The sequence below is a fragment of the Psittacula echo genome (genome assembly GCF_963264785.1).
Source record: "Psittacula echo genome assembly, chromosome: Z".
Lineage (NCBI taxonomy): Eukaryota > Metazoa > Chordata > Aves > Psittaciformes > Psittacidae > Psittacula > Psittacula echo.
The window spans coordinates 104,734,873-104,752,292 of record NC_137742.1 but is presented as its reverse complement, the minus strand read 5'-3'; the positions used below and the strand labels follow the sequence as shown (position 1 = coordinate 104,752,292).

Sequence of the window (17,420 nt, the reverse complement as noted above, 5' to 3'; positions counted from 1 at the left end):
AATTTCTTCCTTAGATCCAATCTAAACTTCCCCTGTTTCAGTTTGAACCCGTTACCCCTTGTCCTCTCACTACAGTCCCTGATGAAGAGTCCCTCTCCAGCATCCTTATAGCCTCCCTTCAGATACTGGAAGGCTGCTCTGAGGTCTCCACGCAGCCTTCTCTTCTCCAGGCTGAACAGCCCCAACTTTCTCAGCCTGTCTCCATACAGGAGGTGCTCCAGCCCCTGATCATCCTCGTGGCCTCCTCTGGACTTGTTCCAACAGTTCCATGTCCTTCTCATGTTGAGGACACCAGAACTGCACACAATGCTCCAAGTGAGGTCTCACGAGAGCAGAGTAGAGGGGCAGGATCACCTCCTTCGACCTGCTGGTCATGCTCCTCTTGATGCAGCCCAGGGTACGGTTGCTTTCTGGGCTGCGAGCGCACACTGCAGCCGGCTCATGTTCATTTTCTCATCGACCAACACCCCCAAGTCCTTCTCCGCAGGGCTGCTCTGAATCTCTTCTCTGCCCAACCTGTAGCTGTGCCTGGGATTGCTCCGACCCAGGTGTAGGACCTTGCAAATATAAAAATATCAGTTTAGATTATAAGATCTATTTTCCATAAACTTATAATGAGTGACTCCTTGCTGAGTTTTAGACCTATGTCAACGTATGACTCTGTGGCCTGTCACCTTTATCGTTTATCATGTAGCTAAACAGAATATCCCAAGTCCTTCCTATGGGATTTTCCTTCACTCAGATTTACACTCTTCTGCTTTCCTTTGGGCAGAATAAACTCAGACTAAACCATGGAAGCAGCCCAGGCCTAATGAAGGACTTGGAGGGTTATCCAAGACCCACTGCAGCAGCGAATTCCAGGTTTCTCTGGCCAGATAATTCACTGTAAGAGATAAAACAACTGATGGCAATGGAAAAAGTCCCATGGGAAGAGAGACATCTACAGGGACTGCTGTCGCTTCTCTGCTCAGAGTGAGCACCAGAAGCTAACCTGCTGCTGGCAGCAACTGCCATGCCCATGGGAGGAGCAGAGGGACTAAGTCAGTGCCAGGAGAGCTTTCCATTGCCAGGGACCAAGCAGTTCCTTTGCCTTCTGCTTTGAACAGGTGGAGTGTAATCCCACATCAATAAATTCTTCTACATGACCTTCAGGGGCACAGAGTAGTTTCAAGGAAGAGGAAGCCACAACCTGCAGGAGGTTTTCACAAACAGGACCCCAGTAGATTCTATCCCTTTTTGCAGCAATTCAAAGAGCTGATCAGCTTTGCTGTAACCTTTGTGTCAGAGCAGTGTTGTAGAGCTCCACTGAAGGGTATCAGCCACCAGGACACGAGTTCCCTTTATTTAGCAGTTCACGGAGCCACAGACCAACATGCTGGAGTAGCTGGAAAGATTTTGCTTCAATGCACAACGCGTACTTTATATTGTCTCTGCACTGTTAGAGGCCAACCACATCACACACGCAAAAACAGAAGAGAGAAATATCCTCCTCTATTCCAAGACAAAACCAGCATTATGCACAAATCCCAAATGGATTTTTTCCCCTTTTCATTTAGGCAGAAAAGACCAGGTTTGTCTTCCCCCCCCTCAGTCTGGTGCACATTCACAGTAATAATGAGTTTTGCTTCCAATACATGTGTTGGATCAAGACCTCAGGGAGAAAGGGGAAAAATCTGCATTTTGAGCAGCCATGTGTCAGTTCCCATTCCTGGCACTACGACACACAGCACAAAAGCACCCAAACAAACCAGGCTTCAAAGGTGTAAATAGTTTCACAGAACATACATTTTAAAGGGGACAAGTACAAACATTACAAAATGAACAGAATAATTTTTAAAATACTTGTATTTGTTTAACCGTTAAAAACGACATGTACAGAAAGAGCTAGCAAAGCTAACAACTTCCTGCTGCTCCAGTTAGTGTTGCCTGCATGCACTGGGATAGTTACTGTGAAACTGGATCTCTGACCATCTCTTCTGGACAACTTGCAGTTTATGTCTGATGATGCTATGTGAAGGACTGAGGCAGTCCACAGGCTCACTGGCAGCTGTCTCATGTCGTCTGGCTTAACAAAAAGGCATTGAAATAAAAATGTTGTCTGTGGTTTACTTCAGAAACCAAGAAAGAGCACGAGAGAGAGCGCACAAGCACGCACACGCAAGGAGATCACACACAAATGAGAGAATACCAGGAAGCTGCACTCGCCCTGCCACCACAGGAGGAAAGTACAGCAGCTCCCAGAGTTAGTACAGGTTGGGATTAGCTTGGTCCCATGGATCTCAACATCACTTGACAGACTAAGCTAAAAGCAAGGCAGGAAAGGTTAAGAGGAGCAGAACTCCATGTGTTGCATGTGTGCATTCTCTCTCACACCCTCCTCTTCAGGCTTTGTGAGGTCCCACCAAGGTCAGTTCAAGAGGTTCTCCCATCCAACATGTAATAGCGATACATTAAACCTAAGACCAGTGCTCCGAAGATGGGGATTAGCCATGTTGACCAGAAACTACAGAGAGAATAAAAACCAAACACACAACAAACCAAAACACACACACATAAAATAGAAGAAAATAGCAAGTTAATAATTAATTCAAAATGTTCATCACTTATTACATGTCTGTTTTCTCCCAGGGAACTCTATGAACCCATCTCTCATCAGCTAACAGACCAGCCAAAGGGGCTGTGGCTCTCAGGGCTGGGCAGCATTGGCCATCCCCATGCTCAGTGCTCAGCCCAGTCCTTGTGAGAGTCCCCTGTGCCTGCAAGGGCTTGGTGCCTTAGAAAACAGCAGCTGAATTGTTGAAGCTTCCAGTCTGGCACATAAACCAATTTGGGTTTTTTTGTTGTTGGTTTGTCTTGTTTTGTTTTTCCTTAAATAAGTCAGACTGTAATTTGTGCTATACAAACAGCTGAGTTGACTCAAGGATGGAAATTGCTACATCCACCCCACAATAAATCTTCCTCACGCATAAACCAGAGGCCACAGGCTCACCTTCAGCAGCCTCCTTAGCTAAAAGATTCTGCATCAGCTACAAAAGACTAAGGCCCTGTTCTGGCTCTAAGGATTTTCAAATAAACAGGGCTGGTCATGGTAAAGAACCTCCAAAAACATGCACATCACTGCATTGTGTCACCCTGTGGCTTGCAGTGCCTACTGAAATAACCCCTATAGTGCAGAGGGGTTACAGTGCACTAATATCCCCAGGGTTTTTTTCCTGCCCATTAGAGTTAATAATGCAGATTTACAGAGGGAGAGTCCTAACCCCTTGATTTCTTACTCAGTTTTTTTTAAGAGGATACTATACCTTGATTGGCCTGAGGATGTCACACTTGGATTCTGAAGGAAGAAATAGGGAGTTAAACATGAGCTAATGAGACTACAAGACTAAACATGTAATTACAAACACAGAGTAAAAATAACCCTCCCTTCCTCTTCCAGTCACCCTCTATCACAGGCATGGACATTTCTGGGGCTGCTTGCCATTGTCCTCACCTCCACATTCTTTCCATCAATCCAAACCAATCCCTCCGACCCAGTCGCCAACTTCACACTGGAACTTGCATCCTCACAATAAAAGGTCTTGCTCATTACCTTGCAAAGCAGCCTGTTCCTTTTAAACACTATGGACTGTGACCTGCACTCTGATACAGACCATCCTTTCAGTGTGACGCCCTCTCTAAACCCCTGTCCACGTTCCCATTTGCCATCCTGCTCCCTGACCACTGAAGCATACAACCACAATGTTCTCATCAGCTCTCCCTCACACACTACCTGTTTCCAAACTTCTGCACTCCTCCTTTCATAGAACTCTTGCAAATTTAAATCCTCCTTCCAGTCAGCTGCAATTCTCACTTGGGCTTTCATCAACTCGACAGCCTCCATGGCAATTGGTAGTTATTGTTTAAACTGGAGAGCAGCAAACAAAAACCACCTTTTGTGCCCATCCTGAACAGAATTATATCAATTTCCTGAGAGCTTTAGTGCTTCTCTTCTGCTGTAATATATTCAGTAGCTGCTAAACATTGACACCTGTGGGAAGCTACTTCTTGAGCTGCATCACAAGGATATACATGTACAGGTTTTTATTTGTTTGTTGCTCCCACCTGTTTATTTTCACATTACTGACTTCTACCTCTTGCTGCTGTTTTTGAGTTATGCTTGGGCCTGCTTTTAAAACAGATGATGTACACTGGAGAAATGCCTTAGGAGTACATAACTCACTGGACTTTCTCTTCAGAAGAGAAAAAGTATTTAATTTATATCCAAGAGAGCCACTCAGATTACTACTTATTTCTAGACACATTTATGATCCTGTTTATGAAACAGAGTTAAACAAAACAATAAATTTTAAGGTGAATATATGCATAATTATGCAGTCCCATGTTTTAACTAAGTGTAGACTTCATACAGCCTGAATTATTCTATGACTACAGCAAGCAAACACTCTCAAGGGCTTCAGCCACCGCTCCCTCTGTTAACAGTTTCCCTTTTGGGTCCTGCTACCCTGCAAATGGCCCTGCTTTGAACAGCAGCTAATGAAAGTGGTGTTGAAGGCAAAGCTGCACTTGGTCTAAGCCTTCAATCCAAGCATGAAGAGAAGCCAGCTGCAAGGCACATGTTTACCTCTCCTATGGGATTCTATTTATTACCATTTCCCCCTCCCCATCCATTTCAAAGGCATTTTTGCAACATTGTGCCCTGTTCTAATCCAGGAGTACCTGAGTTTTAAGCAAAGCCAATAATTGCTAGGGCAGTTAACAAAGAATTCTTGTTTTACAGCCAAGCCCACAGTGGCTGTGCCTGTCTGCTGGCTTGAATGTAACACCACCAACAGTTCAGTGGTCAGGACATAGCGAGTGATGCAAAAAACCAGTCTGTGGCTCAAGGTGTGGAAATAACACTGCCGATGTCAGGGGAGAGAGGGCACAAAAAACCCTTCCAATTTCACACCAAGATGACTGCTGAGTTTCAGCACAAAAACAAACGTATAATTTGCTTGGAAGATTTATTCATTACTTTAGCTTGTTTAAACAGAAAGCCACAAGCTCCACAGAAAAAAAAAAAACAACATAAAAGAGGTGTGTGACAACTTCTTTGTTTCATTCTATGAGCGTCATTTCCACAGCATTAAATTAAAACAGGAAAGTAAAATACTAATAGCTTACCTTGGAACCTTCTTTTTCACGATCGTGCTGTCAAGGGGAAAAAAATAAGAAGAAAAAATATGAGCACTGACTTCAAGAGAAACCTGCAGTCTTGACAAGGGAATTGTTCTGTACACAGTCCTCATCAAAGGCGCAATTGCCTAGACTCAGGTTTCAAAGGAGTGATTCCTTCAGCACCCAAAGGCACAGCTGTTGCAGCAGGCAGGAAGCTGGTGTTTGTGCCATGCCCCTGTGATCTCTCACCCTCTTGAACTCTAAATTACAAGGCAAGGTGAAGTTATGGTACCACCACTAAAGGATGACATTCTTTAAGTGCCCTTAATTTAACTGTAGTGAGAAATCTGTTTCAAATGGTGGGAAGAGAAGACTAACTTAGTTTTGTTTCCTCAACAGAGATTGGTTTTCCTCAACAGAAATCCTGGGCAACATAGAGACTGCCCAAAACCCTTAACTACTTACTTATTTCACAAGACACATCTCAGTCTATGTATTCAGTGGGTTACACAAAGGAGAATCACACTTTCACACAGTCCCATCCTGTGTTTGAAAGAGGCCGTGACAGTCTGCTGGTCCTTACCGGGTGGATCTCCCCGATGTAGTACTGCTTGAGCATTTCCCTGGCATCTGAGGAATGCCCGACATCTTCGAAGCTCTCCGTGGCATCTCTACCAGCTTGTTCGAGCAAAACCTCTTCTCCACCTGGATGCTGGAAGAAAAGAGTTCAGGTGAGCAAAGATGCAAAAAAGGTACAAGAGTACCTTTGCCTGTCTGCTTTCATTTCTTCTGTTCATCATGGATGCCTCAAACCAGCATCATCAAGAAAATCTTCCAAAGGTTCAACTGTCTAACCTCTCCTTCAGGAATTTACAGAGAACGATGTGTGCTGCACAGCCTGAAAAACACCTTCCATAATAAAAATCCTTCCAAAGAAGCAAATCCCCAATGTACACAGGGAGCACAGCTTTGTCCCCCACAGCAAAGCTATCCCTTCTGTGATTCCATAATGGATTTGGGCAAGAAAATAACACAGATGAAAGAATATCCTCATGTAGTTCTTCATGGGCTCTGCTGCACAAATCAGGCTCCCCTGCTTGCAGAGGAGCCTCTCCTGCATGATTTTCGCAAGAACTGTCCTGAGGCATCTTAGCTGCTAGTGAAGCACAAGACAACACTGCCTTCACAGGCATCAGGAAAGGATATTCTGCTTCTTCAGATACTTCAGAAAATAAAAGTATTTGGCTGACAGTCAAATGAATGGAAAAGAACAGAGAAGTGCATCATGTTTTCTAGTGGCATAAGTGGCTACAGCTCTAGTGTAGCATCAACAATACTGCATTCATCCAGTGTACAAACAACCACTCAACAACCAGGAAGAGAAAAAACGTGTCATGAAAAATGATCAGTTTGACATCACAAACTGATCTCAGATTCAGAAGTTATAACAACAAAAGTACCAAATCCACAAGGATGCTCCACAACGACACTGACGTTTCTGTGGTGGCAGATGGTCACAGAAAACTGACAGACCAAGTGGTATGAACTGACACAGAACCCTGGGCAATTCTGTTCTCCTTGATGGTTTGGACTCTTGTGTAGCACTGTCAATACCGTAAGTCCAGGAACAGGCACGCTAACCACAAAGCCAGCAAAGTGCTATGTCTTTATAGTGTGAGTGTGAACAACTAGTTAAACAATCAGCTAATACAGTTAAACCAATAAAGTCTGGCTTCTGAGTGCACACACAGGGACTAACCCAGTTTTCTACAGCATCAGGCAACAAGCACTAAATATTCTAACTGAGGTGCTTATAAAAGCACCTGCAGAAAGTAGGGGATAAAAACTTGTCATCTACTTTAAGTGTTCTAGAAGAACTCCTTGGGGATGTTTAACCAGGAATCTCATTTCAGATGGAAAAATATCAGAACTGAATTTTAAGATGACACTTCTGCTTTCCTAATCATCCACCCTAAAAAAACCCCTGCAGTAATAGGGAACATGCAGTGGATATTGGCTTTTGGTGGCATCGAGTCTTTGCACACAGGAGAGACAAGAAGAAAGGTAAAGTTTACTCCTCTTTGGGTCTGAAGCCTTTCTATGCACTTGCTAAATCCACAATGACAAAAGAAAAAGAATTAATGATTCATGCACATCTGTCCTTTGCTGTAATCCCCAAACCGAAAGACTTCAGACCATTTTGGCATATCATATTTCTGAAAGGACTAGACAGCCACAACTGCAACTAGACAATTCTTACCTTGTCATACCCGAGCTAACGTAAACCCAGACTATTTATACAGGAAGTAATTTACGCTGCCACAAAATTTGTCAAAGCTACAGTTTCTGCAGGAAAACATGAAAACTGGAAATGTTGCAACTGCAGGAGAGGGGAAAGGAGGGAAGGGGAAGTACTTCCAGAGGAAACAATGGCTGAAAAATATCTGTTTCTGAAAAGAAACAGACGAAAGCAAATAAGAACAAGAGAGGTGGGCCCAAGTGCCAGTCCTCAGAAGTCTTCCTCAACAGCAGCAAGAGAAATGGAACCTCCTTGTCACTGGAGCCTTCAGCACACACAATAAGGTGCACATTGACAGCAACATTAATAGTCTTGAAGCACCAGTTCTGGAAGGGTATGACCAACAGTACTGAGCAAAGAAAACAGTTCTACAGGAAGAACGCTGTGATTTGGGAATGAGAAAACAACAGCCATCACCAGCTTAAGAGGCCTTGGCTCAGGCAGCACAGAAGGGACGCCAGCCTGCTCCTGTCACAGTCAGGAGACTTGGGGGGAGGAAACCCAAGACTTCCTTGTGCTCTGCAGCACTCACAGCTACAAGAGGTGCTCTCAAAAGCACCATTTCAGTGTGCCACTTCAACTGAGTTCTCCAAACTGGGTCCAGAGAACAGCAGAGTAGGGAGTCGTGCAGACCCATATTCAGACCAAGCTCACTTAAATGTTACTGACACCCTTAAGATGGCAAAGTTTGCCCTTGATGACTCACTTCCTAATTAGCAACTCATATAGTGCATTTCCAGTGTTCAGCAAGCAAGGCTGTATTTATTCATGAGACCTCAGAAGATGCTTTATCTGTGTAGCTTTTAGAAGGGATATGGAGCAAGCAAAAAGCAGCAGCAAGCCAGAACCCAGGCACACAGCAGAGGCCTGTGAGAGCATAACACAAACTCCCTGCAGAAGGCGAGAGAGAGCCAAGAGCCAGCCGCCTTTCTGCAAACTCCCAAGTGCCCATCTGCATATGTCTGCCTGGCAACTGCTGCTACAGACCCACTGCAGACTACAAATGAACTCAGAAGCAAAGCTAAGCGCTACGACTAATTAGATTGCTGGAACAGGTAAGACATAAGATCATCAGGTTGAGGAGGGATGCAGCAGCTTTCATTCCTAGCCCCCAGTATTAAGAGAAATAACCCAGGAAAGGAAGAGTATCACTGTGCAGTAATAAGGTATCAGTACAATACAAGACAGAAAACAACGACCAGCAGCCACCTAGACACCAATAGCGTTCATCAGCCACACATCCTTCAAAGCTTGTTTTAAAATGCGGAACAGGTTCCTCAAAAAATATCTCTGCAAAGCTGGAGTAAGTCAGCATGAGCAAAACCAGATCTCTGACATTCCTCCTTCTGCCTTACAGAGTTCTGGTTTCAGATGCACCAGAGTACGCAAGACTCAAATGCAGAAAGACAAAGAAAGGTATCCAAACTTGCTGCCTCTGTTGTGAAAGCAACCATCTGATAAGTCCTTCCTCTTCACTTCCATCTAAGTGATATGCTCTGTTAGAACCATATTATTTTAATGAGAAGCTGTCAGTAGCAGAGTATTTCCTTCATTTGAAACACAGTTTGAAGAACATTATATTCGAAACCAACTGACCAATGTGAGTTAGAGTTGTTACAACCCAGGTTCATGCCACTAGGAAACCAGTTCAAATAGATTTCTACCCACACTTCTCACGGGTATCAGAAGCAGCAGCACATGCCAAGACACAAAGCTGCTGTGCTCGCTGCTGTGTCTTGTGGACTCAGGCAACAGACAAAAAGGCATACATTGAAGAAACACGTACCTCCAGACTCTTTTAGTACTGCGTAAAAATGGAGATAAACCATGTCCCTCTATCACTAGAATTCTGTGCTTCTGAATGCTTCTGAAATTAAGTCTATTACAGATTGTGAGGGTGTATGTGTGAGCAGACCAGACCTAAGAGCGCCTGTCAGGGAGGTAGACCTGCCTTCCTCCACTTCTTGACTCATCATTCACACCTACCTGGGCAGCCAGCCCTTTCTACTCTAGCCATAGCCTACCCTTGCTTTTCTAGACTACTGCAATGAGGAGTAGTATTCTGGTGGTCCAGCCACCTTGATCTGGGAGAAAATTACACTGTTGCCACGGGCTTTCTGAAGCAAAGGAGACTGCAGCCTCTCAGAAACTTGTATGAAATACCAGTTGCCTTCTTTGCACATTGCCTGCATTTTGTTCACCTCAGACTTCAGCAGAATTTTGCTCTGTGGTGTCTTAATTGTTCCTTCTATTACATAGTAAATAACAAAGTAAATTGAAAGTTTAAAGTGATATATGCTTCAAACAACACATGGGTTGTAAGTTGTCTAGCTAATGGCTGACCTCCTGTACCTAGTTTGTAGGAACCATGAAGCAGAATTGAACAATCTCTTAGCAGTGAGGCTTCTTCAGGATTACACAAGCTCTCTGAGGTAACGCTGTGATGGATATTCAGCAATCCTGTTCAAATAATCTATGACCAAAGGCCAGAAAAGGCAACAGTTAGACACAGCTTCAGTGACTACACAGGATGAAGGGGAAACACTACCCACTGAAAGCCTGATAGTTGCAGCTACAGCAATCAAAGCTGTAAAGCAGAACAGTTTATCAGACAACTTCAACTTTTAAACAAGACGAACATCCCTGGCTCCAATCAGTTGCACATTGTTCCCCTGTCACTCAACCGATTGCAGTGGGGTAAGAGATATAAAGCGCATTTTTGTGAATAAATTAGGCCTTGATCTACACTTAAAAGACTGACTACATCAGCAAGGGGCATACACAGCACACTGTTGTGTCAGCCACACTGGCACAGTTAAAACAGTCGCCTTATTCTTCATTCCCTAGTCCAAGTAGATCTTTTTCACGTTGGAAAAAGACACAAATGGGATAAAGAGCTTGGAAAGGGCAATATGAAATATCATCTAAAGGTAAAATTCAGGGCACTGCTAAACCTGGCTTCCAGTGGGGAAGCAAAGTGTCTTTCTGGGCTTATTTATAATACTGAAGGTGTCTCAGGGAGCATGTCCCAGATGCAACAGAGAACACTGAGATGAAGACTGACCACCACAGTGTCCCTGCTCCGAAAGACATCATCAGTCACACCAGGGTTAGTATCTCAGAAACATTTTTCTAATCCTTAAGTCTGAAAAGCAGTAAGTAGCAACCATATCTGGAACACAGAGGCAAGTGTAAGACAAGGCAGATGGTTTCTGCAAGTACTGTCCCAACCTCCAGCTGGTTTTGGCTCTTCCTAAACCCACAGTGCTTTGCTATTCAGAAACCAGCAGCAGATTGCTTTTCCACATTTTTGCCTAGTCTTCTCCATAATCTACTTAACCTTCTTGCATTCACAACAACCTTCGGCAAGGAGTTCCACTGGTCTGCTCCCTATTGCATGAAGACACACCATTTGTTTGTTCTGGACCTGGCTCCAGCTTCTTTGATGTCCCCTGGTTCTTGTACTAGACTTCTAGTTGCAGGCAAACATGGAAGATTTAAAAAACTAGTGGAGTAACAAGCCTTCTTCAGAACACACCCACCACTCTGCCAGTTTGACTTGCTCAGCAGAGGTAGCTGGGCTCACAGCTTTGTACTCCACTGCACCCACCCAAATTCTCAGGAATGTGAGAGATGCCAGATGACAGGTTTGGCCTAGTGCTGGGGAGCCCAAACATGGGCCCGGGGGGGTGGAGGGGTGGGTTGTGTGTGCATGTAGGAGGAGGCAGTCAGCTGCTTAAAAAACCCTCATGTACCATCTGGAAAACTTCTGGTCTTGTGAACTAACCTGAACAGGAATCAGAGTACCTTAATTCTGCTCACAGCTCCACCACTTCAGAACTTCCTGAGTTAAGAGTCACACTCAAAATGATTACCTTCTCTTTCCCACCCCAAGAATAAGCTGTCTACAGTACAGTTTGTATCTTCTTGTAGATGTGTGTGATTAAACATGAAACTGGTCCCTCACCTCAGCGAGACCTATGGGTTCTCAAGTAAAACCAACAGCTGAGCATCAGCTGGTAATTCTTCACAATACTGCTGCTCTGTAGCTCCAAAGCTCCCTGCTTCCAGCAAGCACCATCTCACTGTCCCACAGGCCTTTCTTTGCACCATACTCTGGGCCTCAAGTCTGCCTTGAGTATCGAAGATCCAAGAGCAGCAGCTGCCTTTCAGCTCCTGGACCTGACACAGAGGCCTCTGTAAAGAGTGCTGGAGTACCAACAGCAGACACCGGTGTGCAAATGAGAGAGCAGCCAGGATCCATTTATGGTCCTTTGGAAGCAAGATTTGTTTTGTTATAAAAGCTATGAACAGTGCAGAACTGGCTATGGCAAAGGCCAGTTCAAGCCACCGTAGTAAAAAAGAGCTCCCTAATCTGGCCACTGAGACACCTTAGAGGGTCTTTTAAAATAAATGTTGGGGCAAGACTCAAAGTACAGGTCAGATCCTGAATGAAGTATTATGATACTGGACCCAAAGAACAAAACAGCTTGTCTCCAACTTTATAATAAAATACCAAAACCTACACAGAAAGCCACTACCTTCAGCTGTCAGTCCACTGCAAAAAAGCAGCCAGGTTATCGTTCCCTCCTCCTCTGGTAAGCCTCTACACCTCACCAAGGTAGCTTTGCCATTATATGTTATGACTACTTAGCACACGTGCTTTAATCATACATGCCTGGAGGAAAATAGTAGTTTAATTTAGACAAGCAAACCAACAAGCAGCAACATGTGCATTCTCAATGGGTTGCTCTGCTTTTAAAGCCAATTCAGACTAAATTTTGTACATTACCCTGTAGATGCTAAAAGGGTTTGGTGGTACTTGAAGCTGGGATAAACCCCTTGGAAAGTTTTTGCCGTTTCTTCCCACTCTGTTTTCATCTCCGAATGCTAACAATACAATCTCAGCTTTTTCAAAAACAGAAGGCAAAAGCATCGAGTCCAGAAGCAATGTTTGTCCACAGAGCCAAGAGAACTGGAGATCAGGCAGCAGAGACTGCATTGGTTCCAAGCCATCCATGCACGGTCCCTGCAGGAAGGCAATGCTGCAGCAGGTGCTCACCTACTGAATCACCATTACTTTCTCCTTCAAGTTACGGGGTGTCCCTGGGGATGTCATATTTAAACTACTGATCCAGCCCGATACGGTTTACCCTACAAGGCCAGAAGTGAAGTAACACAGCTCGCAGAGAGCTGCGCCTCGCAGGTGAGGCGTGCCCCAACAGTTCCACGGGCAGCAGAAGGCGACTCAAAGGAGTCCAAGCACAACCCGTCCGCCTGCCTGGCCTCTGCCAGCATGACCCGCCGTTCGTCTCCCGTTTATGGCAGGTACCTTGAGCAGGGGCAGGCACTGTCCTGGCGCACACGACCCGCCCAGGCGGAGAGCAGCCCTGCGGCGTCAGCGCTCCTGGGACCCTCCTTCGGCCAGTGTTGGGCCCCCACAGCCTGGGGCCGGAGCGCTGCCCCATGGACACCGGAGCCCCTCCCGCCCCGGGTCTCTGTCCCCCGTGTCACCCCTCCTGCACCCCCCAGCCCTCCCCTTTCTTCTCATCCCCAAACACCAACCCCAGGGTCTCCCCGCTCCCTCCGGCGCTCTCCTCCCTCAGCACCCGCATGTCCCGACCCACCACCGCCATGCCCCCTCCCCGCCCGGCCTCACCTCCTCCAGAAAGCGCGTGACATCGTAGACGCGCCCGTGGATAACGAACCAGGCCTCGCGGCTGGAGTTCCGCTTCCCCACCTCCTCCAGCGTGAACACGGACCCGGCCTCCGCGCAATCTCCGGCCTCTGCGGGCTTCCCGGACTCCATGGTGGCTGCCGGCAGCTTCGCGAAACGACGTGTTTGGCTCACGGCCGCCACCGTAGCGATAGCACACGCCCCGCCCGCCCCCTACGGCTACCGGCCCAGTCCGCAGGCCAATGAGGAGCGGGCGGCGGTGGCGCGACTCCTGGTGCTGGCTGCAGCCAATGGGAGGGCGCGGCGCCGGGCCTGGGCCAGTAGGGAGCGGGCAGAGCGATTGAGCGGGAAGGTGCTGGACGTGGCCTCGCGTCGCCTCAGGCAGCGCGGTCCGCTGGGCCCCGGCCACCTCAGCCCGGCCCGGCCCCGGCTCCCTCCGGACCCCTGGGGCCACCGGAGAGCGGGCTGCTCTTCCCACCCCTGGTAATAGTCCCTCTCAGGGACTACCTGAGCTGCCTGCGGCCGGGGGTGCAGCCACCCTCCCGAGCTGGGCCATAGGGGGTCTGTCTGCCACAGACCACCTCGGGGTTGCCTCCGGTAGTAAACGCTGCGGATGAGTGGTGCCAGCCATCCACGTGAGTGCGGGGACAGGGAGCCACAGGTAGTGGTTGCTTCCATTGAGAAGTGTACGGGATGTGTGCTGGTAAGGCTTATATAAGTGTGAGGGTCCTTTGGCCGAGGTGTAGCACTCCTTTGGTAGGCTTTTGATTCCACTGCCAACGGAAAGGAGCTTCTATACTGCTCCTTTTGGTGTATTCTTTATAAAAGAGATGGCCATCTCAGACCTTTAAACAGACAGAGATGCAGCACACTTGCAAGTGTTGTGTTCTCACCAGTTCCCAAAGGAACATGTTCACGTGCAGATCTAATGTGAGGCACTTGGTAAGTTCTTCCCTGCCAGCCCCATTGAACAGATTTAGGGCCAAAGAGGCTGTTTGGAACCTCAGAAACACAAGTAATTTTTAAGTCTGATGGTTTTCATTTATAAACTGACGTTTGTGGCTATAGAATTTATTTTCTTGCACTTGCAGGTGTAAGGCTGTTTATTTTAATGTAACTACTGAGGAGGCAGAAATGCCCTGTGTTGTAAGATGTGCTAATATCATTGCCTACACTGACTGAAGATTAAAGATATCTGCAAGGAGAATTCAAGCAGGCTCACAGCTGCGCAGTTTGCTGCAGCTGGGACTTTAAAAGGAGCTCAGAGAGGTAGGTACCTGTGTCACCAAGCTGGGATCTCCATGGGAATGAGGCATATCTCATGGCACAGTTTGGGAAATTTATCAGCTCAGAGATGTCACCCTGACAAGCCACACTGCCTGTCCACATCCACTTCAGTAAGAAGACAGGTTAGCTCCCTGATTGTCCCAGGTTGTGGGTCGAACAAGCGTTCAAGGCCGCTCTCTGACAAGAAAGAGGTCTTTTAGAGAGAGGAAGGAATTGCTCCAGTGGTGTCTGCCAACCATCGTCTCTAATCCAGTTACTGCTGTAAGGCACAACCTTTGCAAATGGCTGCAATTCTGGGCTGAGGCCTGGCATTGGCAGCTGGTTTTCATACACCAGCTTATCCTGTCCTTGTTCTGCTGGTTTTGTACCAAGAAATGGGGATCGAGGTACCATCAAAGTAGCAAGGAAATAAAGCCACCTTAAGAGCTAAAGAACTAAGTGCAGGGAGAGGAAGCATTGGAGTCATTGCACATCAGTCTGATGTGCAGGATTCGCACCTGTCTCTTGCTATCAGTGTGCTCTATCTTAAAAAGGTAAACTGCAAACCTGGATGTACCACGGTACTGACTGCTTCACATCCTTCAGGACCTGCTGTGCTGGCAACTTTTCCTCATGTTGTCCCTTAAGACTCTTGTTTCTCACTGCTGTAGCAGTGTTTGTCTTTTTTGTAAGCACATATACTGCCCTGTGCTTCCCAGCAAGCTCAAGATCTCTTCAGTTATCACTCGTGCTTTGCTAGTAATGCATACCAGGATTTCTGCTCCTCCAAAGCCTGGTAGGTAGTGCAGCGTGTGGCTCCACTTACTGCCTTTGTTATATTGCTGTGGTGAACTGAACACTTTTGTGGGGCCACCCTCTACATTAAACTTTATGACATTTGCTGATACAGCCTTAGAGTTACAGTATTGTCTCTTGGTATTTAAATCTGTTATAATTTTGGGAGACTTTTTTGGTTTTTTTGACTAGGCAACATGTGCACACTTGAAGTCCTCCTTTAAATATACACTCATTCCCCACCATTGCCCAAGAAATTGTGCAGTGCCTTCTTCCAATCTGAGTGTCAGAACAAGTGCTCTGTCCGTACACGCTTTGGCTGTGCAAAATAGCAGGCTGTTTCTAAAATCATCATCCTCCTATGGAGCTCTGTTGCAGGCTGGAGGGCACAGACCTTTCAGCTCCCTCTCTGGCTATTTCTCACTTCGCCTGCAAACACAGATTTGGGTATCTTCTCTACCAGGGCAAGTTCATGCATTTATTTAACCAGGTATTTGTATATTGTCAAAGTCTTGGCCTCTTGTCCTGAAACTTTTTTGCAGTCCCCTCATCAATAGGTCAGTCTCAGCACAGATGAAACCCTAAACTTGTTCTTCTCCTTTTGATTCTTTTGGTGTACCTTTTCCCAGTCATGAGGGATGTTTCCTTGATTCTTTGTGTAACCAAAGTACCTCCTCTGAAATGGAAGCCTTTTAGCTCCTTGCTCTGATGTGGCATACAACTGCAAGTCCCTTACTGGGTAACATGTCTGGGAGAGAAGCTTCCTCCAGCCAGGCCACAGACTGTAAACTAAAGGGGATTTCATCATCATGCACCCAGCATCCTTCTGCCTGGCCTTAGCAAGGGCAGCCAAGTCTCATCTAGCACAAAGAGCTGCAGCAAAGATGATTCCTCTCTTGTTTTCATGAGGCTGCCCATCTCTTGGCACATTTTGGTTGGTCCCAGTCCTTGGTTGCATCAAAAGCTACATCTCTTTTCCTAGATCCCAGCTTATCCCCACCTGTCTTGATTTCAATATGAAGTACTCACCTCTGCCTTGAGTTAGTTCACAGCATCTATTTCTATAACGTACTCGATAAATCTCTTTAGTAAGTGCCTTTGTGCTTCTCTGCAGCTCTCACACCTCGAGGGTTTGCCATGTATTTTGCACAGTGGCCTTATGATCCTCCTCAACATTCCCCTTTCTTGCTGTTTAACTGCTGCCTGGTTTTTGGCAGCTGTCACTGCCTCTGTTAGACAGCTCCAGTTGTACATTACATGTGGTGCCCTGGTCCATGTCCAGGCTTTCTAGGCACATTAGCAATACCATTAATGATGACAGTAACAGACAAGCTCTGTATTTATTTATTTACTGAGCAACACAATTCAGTCACTGCTCTCTCTTACCATTATCAAGCCCAAAGAGAAGTCGGAAATCTGTCATGTGTCCATCTGCAGAGCAAAAAACCCTGTGTGCAGTTGCTGTCATCTCCTGTTTATGCAGCCTGTGCTCCACAACAGCAAAGAGAACAGAGTGCAGTGACCAGGTGCCCCCGGTGATTCTCCTTTATTTTCCACTGTAACTCATACAGAAAGACATGAGACCGCAGCAACGTGCTGATCTTGTTCCCTGGAATGTTTTCTTTAACCTGTAATCACTTCATCAAAATCCATAAATCAATGAGTTACAGCTAAAAAGCACAAACACAACTGAAATTTGTGCCTTCCTGCCCAGCATTTTGCCCGGCACGTGAACCCTAAACCTTTTTCTGAAACAGATTGGTGATGACACCAGCCAACGATTTGGTGAAAAGGACAGGAAGGCCACCGCCTGCTTCCGCATTCCCTGCTTCCCTTTCATTCATTGTACAAGATTGAGAGAGTAAAACTGGTTTGTATGTACTCTGGAAACCACAGTTTCAGGCTCACTTTCCAGTGCTGGGTGCTGCGAGCACATAATTGGCATGGGAAGGCCCCATACCATGTGGGAAGGAAGCCCTGACAGAGCTTGTTTCCCTTGGGAGAGGACTGCAGGGACTCCTCTTTCCCCATCTTTGAGCAAAAATAGCTTCAAAATCCTAAAACCTGCACTGAGCTGGTGGGATCTGTCAAAGCCCTGGCTCATCTGGTTGGAGCAGTGTGTGTCTGAGGTGCAGGAGCACAGGTGTTTCATAGGGAAAAGTGTCTTAGCAAAGCGTGTCACTCCAGCACGCCCTCAGCCCAAGAAGCAGCCGGTGGTATCTGTTG

At 46.4% G+C, this 17,420-nt stretch overlaps 1 protein-coding gene across 1 annotated transcript; it reads right to left on the bottom strand.

Annotated features, from left to right (window-relative positions):
• Positions 1–1,918: 1,918 nt before the first annotated feature.
• Positions 1,919–13,297, bottom strand: CYB5B (cytochrome b5 type B). The gene is made up of 5 exons (XM_080637676.1): positions 13,116–13,297; positions 5,741–5,869; positions 5,164–5,190; positions 3,303–3,334; positions 1,919–2,503 (listed from the first exon to the last, which is right to left on the bottom strand). Exons 1-5 carry the CDS (start codon positions 13,263–13,265, stop codon positions 2,413–2,415), a joined length of 429 nt encoding a protein of 142 aa, XP_080493802.1. The 5' UTR covers positions 13,266–13,297; the 3' UTR covers positions 1,919–2,412.
• Positions 13,298–17,420: the final 4,123 nt, after the last annotated feature.

Excerpts from the sequence above, each read along its gene's own strand:
- CYB5B (XM_080637676.1), bottom strand. The coding sequence starts at position 13,265 with ATGGAGTCCGGGAAGCCCGCAGAGGCCGGAGATTGCGCGGAGGCCGGG. Across the intron at positions 5,191-5,740 it reads ACATCGGGGAGATCCACCCG|CACGATCGTGAAAAAGAAGG; the intron begins GTAAGGACCAGC and ends TCCCCTTGACAG. Across the intron at positions 2,504-3,302 it reads ACATCCTCAGGCCAATCAAG|TTTCTGGTCAACATGGCTAA; the intron begins GTATAGTATCCT and ends TTCTCTCTGTAG.